The sequence below is a fragment of the Falco cherrug genome, chromosome 14, assembly GCF_023634085.1.
Source record: "Falco cherrug isolate bFalChe1 chromosome 14, bFalChe1.pri, whole genome shotgun sequence".
Classification (NCBI taxonomy): domain Eukaryota; kingdom Metazoa; phylum Chordata; class Aves; order Falconiformes; family Falconidae; genus Falco; species Falco cherrug.
The window spans coordinates 20,580,543-20,590,362 of record NC_073710.1 but is presented as its reverse complement, the minus strand read 5'-3'; the positions used below and the strand labels follow the sequence as shown (position 1 = coordinate 20,590,362).

The window sequence follows — 9,820 nt, the reverse complement described above, 5'->3', positions numbered from 1 at the left end:
ATAGGGTGATCTGGGGATGAAAGAAGGAGCCAGTTTTGGTGTCCTGAGGGCTGTGGCTTACGGGGAACACGGCTGTACAGGCACTCCAGAACGACCTTCACTCACAACCCGCTGTCTCGAGCAAGCGGTAACACGAGCTCTTACGAAGTTGATTTATCTTGCTGAGGGTGGTTCTTTGCTTTGCCCACTGGCTAGCCAGGAATTCTTGGTGGCTTGTGACAGAATTATATGTCATGCTCCTTTTGGTTTCTCAGGCTTCACCCAAAGCCACTTCTAATCAGAGAAAAGGCTCCCAGTTCATACACTACACTTCAGATTAGAGTTTGTCTCACTGTCTGGCATTGAAGACAAACAATTTCTGCTCTGGCTGTAAACCACAGACTCACTCTTTAGCAGCAAAATTCTGATTCAAACTTTCATTTGGGCTCAGGCTTAGACCTGGTTCCCAAGCAGAAAAGTTTAAACCTTTACCTTGCTACAGAGCAGGCAATTGTCAGATACCTGACTTTGAGCACAGCGCAGTGCTTTCAGAACGGATTAACTCTGGGATAAAAACCAATATAAGCAGAAAGGCCACCAAAGAACTCAATGTCCTTATGCCTACTGCCTGGCCTGTGCTGCAATTCAATGCAAACCTTTCCTAAGGGACTGAGAGCACTTCCTCTGTTTTCTGCATATCCTTTCCTCCAATGGACAATGCTGGGCACGGCAGGAAAAGGAAGCGCATATGGTTTGCACTCAGTGGCGGATCACTACAAGGAAAGGACACAGAGAGGCTGTGGGATTTTCAAGGACCCTCTCACAGCAGGAGTCTGCAACACAGAAGCAGAGTTGTATAGCTTTACAATATATGACATTATGCAACCCCAGTAAGCGTCCTTTGATTGCTTACTCTTGCATTTCAGAGGACTTCAATAAATGCAGTTGATGGTCTACGATATTCCACAGGGAAATAAAAAAGGATAAACTACCAGCATTTGGAATTTTTGTGGTGCAGCAGTTCATCTTAGCAAGGTGTATAATGAGATTTCCAATAAACTGTCACCCAAAGGAATAAGCCTCTTTCTTTTACATGACATCAACACAAGTGTTCACACAATTCATGTGACAGAAAGCAGCCTGCGTTTGGGCATCATGTGCACCCCATAAAGATCAAGTCAAGACAAAATGCAATGCTGCTTTTAAAAACCTCAGTGTTAGCTCTTTTGTTTATCTGTGTTGCAGCAATATTGCACTTGCTAAAATAAAACACACGGTCCATCTTCCAAGATTACAATCTTATAAAAAATCAAGTCTGGAATCATCTTTGCTTGCCTGGGGCTGCATTTAAAAATGTTATTCCTGGCCCACTCCACTTAAAGATCTTCCCCCATATCATTTATCTAACTGATGCGCCGTCTGGCTACTGGGCTACAGCAGACATACAGCCAAGTCCCATGGAAAAACATTATGAAAAAAATAAATTATGCGTCCGCCCCTTGGCTGCCGGGTGCCGCCCGTGCAATCCATAGGCAAATCTGAAGATGATAAAGCTGCTTCAAAATGTGCATTGCCACATCGCTGTCGGCCAGATCCCCAGTTTAGAATGGAGAGTAGGGGGTAAAAAAAAAAATAATACCATTTTGACACCTTCAGCATCTCTTTTGTTTCCACACTGTATTTAAAGACAATCTGAAGTCAGCTGCCAAATTGGCTGTGACCGTAGAGCACGGCTTGGTTTGGTGAGGCTGCGCAGGGAAACGCTGGTGCCAAGAAGCTTTATCGGAGTTTTTGGCATCAGGCAGCCAGCAGCAGCTCATGCCATACTGCACCCCTCCGCTCCATCCTGGAGGCTCTTTGCCATCCCAAAACGCTAGCTAAGGAAAGAGGGCATCATAGCCATTCCCTCTTCTACTCTGCGAGGCTCTTCATGACTGAGATCAGGATACTTTTGACAGAAAAATCGGTGAAAAGGCACATACAGCCCCACATGAGGGTTAGCCAAGAGCACGAGTCAGCAGATGGGCTGGGAATATGCCTTCCAGGCAGGACAGAACGAAGGTGGTCAGAGAGAATTTGGGAAGTCAGTCAGGACAGCGGCCTGAGGCACATCTCCAGGCAGCACTGGCCATGCCGCAGGAACGGGAGCCCCAGTCCCCACAGCAGGGCAAGGCACAGCTCTACCCCGAGGGGGTCACTGCCCCAGGCCTGGCCCCGTGGGCTGTGACAGGGCTGAGAACACCATTTCCCCCCAGAAAAATCGTGCTCCCCGCCTCAGGGTCACCCCACGCCCCAGCCCGCCACCGCGGGCGCCTGCACACAAAAGGCGGGTTGTGCCCCCCCCCCCCCATATTTAATCGTCCTGTCAACCAATCAGCGCCGGGGGAGGGATTAAAGGGGGCTAAACGCTGGCGATTGACAGCCCCCCTAGACCCCGCTCCTGTACGTGAGGAAAGGGGCGGGGGGAAGCGCGCTAGCAGCCAATCCCCAGGTGCGAGTAGACGGCTCGGCGAATCGGAAGGGCGGTGGGCGGGGCCCGCCGCGGGGTCAGGCCGGGAGTGAAGGCGCTCCATCGCTCCTTCTCCTCTCTCTCTCCCTCCCTCCCGCTCCGCTCCCGGCTGGGACTTCTCACTCCGGGATCCCTCCGCCGCGGACCGGCGGTGCGCGCGCGGCACCGTCCCCCTCCGCCTGCTCGCCGCCTTCTAGCGAGGGATTATTTCCCGCGGTTGTGGCGGCGGCGGGGCGGCTCCGGCTGCGGCGGCGGGGCCCAGCGCGGCGGGACAGGCTTGCGCAGAGGATGGAGGCGACCGGCGCCCGGCTGAGAGAAGGAGCCGCCCCGTGAGGGAGGACGCGGGAGCGCAGAGGCCTGCTCGGGGCCGCCGGGCCCTGCCGGGCGGGGACCCCGCGGCCAGGCCGCGCCTCACTGCTCGGGCCTGCTCCCCCGGCGCCGCCGGCGGCCACCCTCGGGGGGGCCCGGCCCGGCCCTGCCCGCCGCCGGGGGCTGCCCCCCGCGCTCCTCGCCGCCGGGCCCCCTCGCCCCCCGGGGGGCGGGTTTGCCGGGGGGGCGGGAGCGCGGAGGGGGCCGCTTGGGGGGTGTGGGGGCGCCGGCCTTGCGGGCCCCCCTCGGGGCGCTGCCGTCCGCCCTCGCCGCCGCTGCCCCGACCAGGGTGTGCGCCCTCCGTGCCGGGGGCAGGCGGAGCACCATGGTGGAGAAGCGGTGCCCGCGGCTGCAGCGGGACGGCGTGTACCGCTGGTTCTCCGAGCTGCCCTCCCCGCAGCGTGTGGAGTTCCTCTGCGGCCTCCTGGACCTCTGCATCCCGCTGGAGCTGCGCTTTCTGGGCGCCTGCCTGGAGGACCTGGCCCGCAAGGACTACCACTCCCTGCGCGACTCCGAGATCAAGGCCAACAACCCCGCCGACCTGGGCAGCCTCACCAACCTGACGGACGAGGTGGTACGCAGCAAACTTTTGGTCTCTCTCGCCCTGCTCGGCTCTGCCCACCGAGAGGCGGCCGGGGTCCTCTTCCGTACCCTCACCCACATCGATTCGGTCATCAACAACTATGGGCTACAACTCAACGAGGGCCGCACGGGGGATGAGTTCCTGTTGCTCTTCACGATGGCATCCAACCACCCTGCTTTCAGCTTCCACCAGAAACAGGTGCTGAGGCAAGAGCTCACCCAGATCCAGAATATCATGGCCAGCACCAGCAAGAATCCCAGCACCTCTACCCTCAACACCATGGCAACCTATCCTGGCTGCCATAAGGTGGGTATCCTGCTTTTGCTCACCATCATGGCACTGGTGCAGGGCACTGGGTTGCTTCTTCATCTATTCTTGCAAGCCTGTCCTTTAGTACAGGCATCCTGGTGATAAATGGCAGCCTGAGAGGCTGGCAGGGATCACTTTGCTTGGTTGATGATGGGGATGGTCAACAGAGGGCAAAAAGAGGGGATGCGTGGAGTTTTTACGGGCTCGTGACATTTAAATGAGAAGGGGTTCACAAGCTGATCAACAGGCAGCAGTATAAACCTTAACTGATTGCTTCTGGTAATACATCTGCTGAGGGGACAGTCCTGCTGGCTGCATGGAAGACCAGCGATTTAGTAGGGGAAACAAACATGTAGTATTTCTAGATTCAGGAGCAAGCGCCTGTTTAAAAGTTTCCCTGGAAGAAGTTGGAAAGGAGGGTCGGCTTTGGGAGTAGCTGTCCAGTGGCAAAGGCATCTTGGTGAGTCTGGGGTTTTGTTCAGATAAATGTGATGGCAAACAGTTTTGCGTTTCTGATACTGAGCTTAAAGAAATGTTGTGGTTGCCTGTCACCCTGAGTCTCTCGGGTGTTGATCCTGGTGTCAGTGGTTCACCGTCATTAACTTGCTGTTCGTTCATTCAATTGCCAGCAATTAAGCTAGGCAGTAACGTTTTAAGACGTGCTGTTAGTAATTAGACATGTTACTGACTGCTTAAGTACTCTTAGCCTGCTACAGGTTAGGGAGTCAAACTGTCTTTTTGACTGAATTTAACATGTTTGAAAGTTCAAACCAAGTACTAGTTAAGTGGGTGTATGTAATCAGTTAACGGGATGCAGGTCTCTGTCAGCAAATAACTATCTTACCCTTCTATTGGGAAAGGTGGTGTATACCTGAAGGCTGCAAAAAATCCCTGTATTGGACTAGTATCCTAAATAAAGCTGTTTCTGAGGGCTCAGTACAGATTCCATTAAGTTGAGTATTGAATTTCAGACTGAAGACAGAAATCTATGCCTGGTCTTCTCCTGAATACAAATGTCCTTCCAGTTTCATGTTTCTTTGAATACCCCTGCTTCAATTGTAGAATTTAGATAAGTATTATTAAATTTCGTGTTTCTCTTAATCTTCCCTTCCTATGTCTTTAAACACTGCTTGTTCCTGACATTTTGTTTTACGGGGAAAGAACGAGGTATGGGAAAGCCTCTTTATTCAGTTTAAACCTCTACGTGAATAAAATATAGATGGAAAGAATATTTCACACGGATTGTAGAAGGGTATAATTAAAACCAGAAAAAGCTGCCTTTCAGACGCTTAACTACTTGCAACTTCCCTTATTCCAAAGATGCGAAACCCAAGGTTTGAAAGGAAAGACTGTAAATCACATACAAGTTTTCCCAAAATATGATGAGCAAAAAAAGGTACAATTATACAGGCAGGAATGTTTTTTAGAGTAAGCTTTCAAAGCTTCACAAATAGTGCACGATTTATGTAGCTGAAAAACTCTGGCACTATTTATGTCAATCTAAGATGGACGGAGAATCCATCCTACCATTTTTCATGCCAGTAATAAGGCATACAGGGCAGTCAATTGATTATTGTGGTGCGTTTTTTTTCTTCTGAACTCGCCAAAGGGTTATTTCTTTAAAAATACCTGTTGTTTTTTAAGAAATTGGCATTGAAGAATACTGGTTGTTGAGTACAGCATAGTTGAGAGGCATCAAAAAAGGTGATTTTCCTTTCACAGTCTCTTGAATATGCATTTTGTTTGAACAGATGCAGATTTCCTTTTTTTAAGATTGTTAAATTTTTTTCAGTGTTGATAGTCCAGTAATTTTTTTACTTTTAGAGTAAGCACTTGGCTTAAAACAGGAGTTGGGTAAAGCAAGTGGAAAAAAAATGTCTTTCTCCATTCAACCCTGTTTAAATATGCACAAATAAATTCCGACGCTGTGGGCTTAGATCTTGTGATGTTACCAAGTTATGTTGTGACAATACTTGTGTTGAAACATCATCTAGAAAAAAAACAATGTGGATGTCAAGAGAAAGTGAGCTGCACTGGGCTACTGCCTGCCAAGAGTCCGGCGCTCTTCGTCCTCTTCAGAATTGGAGGAGAGTTTCTTCCCTGGTGCCAGCACTTTCTCATCACTCTTGTTGCTTTACTAGAGCTTGAGCTACGCTAGGCTGGTACTTGAAGTCAGCACTGTGTGTTAAAATGGTATGAATGCTGCTCCTAAATTCCCAAGCTCAAACCTCTTTGAGCTCATCCTTAGAAAATGAGCTGGAGAAGTGGTCACCATTTGAGGTCCTGAGAAACTTTTGGAAGCTGGAATGGCATGGGTGTGTAATGGCATGCAAATAGGGAGCCCTTTGTGAAGAGGGCTAGTTACCCTTCAGCATTTCCCTTGTGCGGAGTGTGGGAATAGGGGCTAACACTTGTGTGACTGCCTGGTTTTTTTGTATAACTAGAGGTCTGTTACAATTTCTGATGATTTACATTTAACGTGTTTGTTAGAGAAATGCAACAAAAAAAGTTGAACAGTGCTCTCTGTTCTCTTTGCAGAGATAAATGGAAATGCACTGCTTCTGCTTAGTCAGTCCTATTAAAATATGATCCAACTCGTTATTAGCTCCAACTTTTTTACTGAGGGTTGGAGCTTGCAGTCTTCTTTCCATCTCTTCTCTTTCACATCTTATAGTGAAATCTCTCAAAAATAAGTTGTGTATAATAGTGAAGAGACTGAACAGTAGATAGAAAATTACTGTAAAGATTTCATGATACTTCATGCTTTGGGGGTAGGTGAATACATTTAAGGTTGGTTACTGATGCAAGCCACTGCTCTTTGTGGTTGTCTTATGCAGCAAATGCTGACTAGAAGGAGGCTCAACACAGCTGCCCATATATTTTTGCTTTAATTTGTGCTTTTTGAGATTATTCTTGGATTATATATGCGTTATATATATATATAAATCTTAACTTTACAGGAAAAGGTGTCTGTGGCTGGCTTTAAGTAGGTCAGTAATTATTAGATTCATGGTTTTACTTGATAGTACAAAATGAACATTAAGTTTCCTTGCCCCGAGTAGGGAGAACACTGTCCTCTCTACAGTAGACTATTGCTTTAGTCTCTAAAGATGATCATTTCCACCCTTGTGTATTTTCTTCTGGTTTTGAATGGTGACAACGCCTGCAGGACTTGAGTTGTGAATTCTTGAAGCTTTTTGCTTGTAGGCATAAAATCTAAGGTGGATATATGGTATTTAACAATTGAAATTGTTGTTTATACCTTTGCCACAAAGGAGAGAGAATGGTTTTCTGGCCAGCACTCAGAACCTAGCATCTGAAGGCTGATTTCTATGCTGATGTACCATGCTTAGAGCTGCAAATTGCTGCTCCCTTCATAGAGGAGGGGGAGCTGGAAGCATCAGGGCACATGAAAATGAGTAGTCAAATCTTTCCTGCTCTGCCTGTACACATCTGGGTGCTTTTATAGGCAGACTGACTGCTACTGCTGGATTTGTGACCCATGGAGAAGCGAGAAATGTCTCAAAACTGTCTCCCAACTTCTTGAACCACCCATTCAGACTTGGGTTGCATAGGACTTGTGACAGTGAACATCTGTCTCTGCTGTAGGTGAAAACTTAATGTTTCTATTCCTTCTTGGTTTCTTTGAGGCTGTAGCGATGCTATCTTTACAGAACCCCTTAGACTTATGTCTTGCAGATAGAGACATACCAGGACCTGCTTGGATACTGGCGCTCATCTAGACGTAATAATATGACTGTCTGCATGGGCTAACTTTTTCCTCTCAAGAAGTCTACATATGTTAGTGACACTGAGGACATGACTTCCAGAACTAGAGATTCATGAATCTGCCACCTTGTATTTCTTGGAGTTGTTTCATCAATTCATTGAGATCGTTCTGTAAAAACAGGGGAAATAAGATAATGCTTTGGCTACTTAGCACCTGCTCTGCTAGCTGGCTGGGACAAGAGCTCTTCAGTGCAGTTAGAGCCATGGTCTGGTTGTGGCTTCAGCTGCAGAACCAGGGTCATAAATAGCAGGTCTGACTACGGTTTTGTAGCTGAGAGGAAACAAGAGGCAGTGACACTGTAGTTATGTGGCTGTTTCAGGTTGGTATCTGGTGAATGGGAAAAAAGGCTCCTGCCTAGTCAGCTTCCAAATACTGCATCAATGGCTATTTCAAGTTTATAGCATAAGATGCTATTTTTCACCTGTTCTAATTCCATAGGCTCATCTAAAACTTGGAAGTAAAGAGTGTGTATTGGGAGTGTGTAGAGCTGATGTTCTGAGGGGGCTGTTTCAAATACCTTCACCTGTCTGCACTCTGTGCTATAGGTGATTGAAGTTACATACTCCAGAAATATTCAGATTTTTTTTCATCTGTGGAATGATGAGTTGGAAAAAAACCCTATTACTTGTTGGGTTGAAACTGAGTCCTTAAGTCCTCATGGAGTAAGCAATCTAGCTATTAAGTGATCTAGATCAGTTGCCTTTATGGCCTTTATGCTAGCTTTGTAGGGATAGAGTGAATCACGAAAAACCCAATTTTAGCCTCCTAACCCACTGAGGATATTTCATAGCTTTAGTAGATTACCGTGTTAATAGCAGTTGCTAGCTAGGATTAGAGGTGTTTACTCACTGATATCAGTAGTTGCTGTCCCAGGAATGATCTAATTTTCAAAAACACGTGCGACTAACCTTGGGAGCTGTAGGGGCAGGTTTTGCAGCTTCCATTTGGTGACACATGCCAATCTTTGCCCGTCCTTTCAGTATTCTGGATACTTGAGGCTACACGGATTACACTTGCCTCTTGATGTTCCAGTCAAGAAATGTGAGGCTTCCAGTGCTGGCTCATTTTTTACTGATATTCTTGTTTGAAAGTTGTGTGACTCTGATAAAATGGTTCATACTCAAACCTGTAATATTTTCAGAAATGAGCTTAACGTATAAAGGAATCCTTGGAAGATAAAGGTCTCCTGTAGTAAAAGTATTAATTGCCCCCAAATTCACTTTGCCTTATCCTATGTTACATGATGAGCTTGAGTTTAAGAACCTAAATGAGTTTGCTTGGGAAGTGCACTGTACATCCAAACATCAGGGACAGAGCAGCCAAAAACTTTGTGTTGAGCTAATAATGTTGCTTTTTCCGTGAACTGCTTTCCCATTTTTTTGTGCAGGCTGAATGAAGTTTTTGTTTTAAGAGTGAGTTCCACTTCACTTTTTTTTTCTATTTACTCTTTTCTACTAATTGCTTAACTGACAACTAACAGTATACAAGGTAATATTGAAGTAGGCCTCATCTCTTCTGGAATAAAAATGCCTATTGTAAGGTGTTGGACATTTTGAACTGGGCCAGACTTGAAACTGTTTTAATTGAATCTGTGTACAAGCTGTATGCAGATCCTGCTTGGAAGAGCAGAGCCAGTAGTAGTTAACCACACCTAACAAGCATTCCAGTGTCTAACTTCAAAGGTACTGAACAGCATCCTTGTGTGAAAGTATTTAACCATTTGGTCTAGTGCTTTTTCTTAAACGTCTGAATTGCTGAAACGGAGATCCTGTCATCTTTTAGCTGGATATTAGATACAGCACTGCCTCTTTCTAGCAGGATAGAGCTCTGATTCTTCTATGGACTTCTCAGTGCTGCAGTACCTATGATACTTTTAAGTGTGCTCTGCTAAAGGGATGTGTATAGTCATCTTCTGTATTCAGATACAGCAGTGTCCATTTTACTACTTGATCTTGAGTGCTTTTTCTACACCACCACCCCCCCCAAAAAAAAAAAAGCCAACAAAAGGAATGTTGTTCCCAAGAATCTAAAGAATATAGATAAGAGTTTCTGTGAATCTGCAGAATCTTAGTATAGAAATACTAGATGTAATTTGTCTGTCGAAATGAGAAGCATTGTCACACTTAAACTAGAATTTGACTTTACTCTTTGGCAAAAGAATTGGAACAAGTTGAATTGAAGTTATTCCTTATTTAAATTTGAAATGGTACTAAATCTGGCAAAGAGATATATTTCTTGGCATGGGTTTTGTAATGAGCAAACATCTGAATTCCTTGCCTTT

General features: G+C 46.4%; 1 protein-coding gene across 1 annotated transcript in view; it reads left to right on the top strand.

Annotated features, from left to right (window-relative positions):
• Positions 1-2,534: 2,534 nt before the first annotated feature.
• The window catches only part of ZCCHC14 (zinc finger CCHC-type containing 14), a 56,581-nt gene continuing 49,295 nt past the window's right edge, over positions 2,535-9,820 (top strand). Inside the window, exon 1 of the mRNA XM_005432287.4 lies at positions 2,535-3,746. Coding sequence (XP_005432344.2) covers positions 3,183-3,746 — 564 coding nt within the window. The 5' untranslated portion in view covers positions 2,535-3,182. The remainder of the gene's footprint in view (positions 3,747-9,820) is intronic.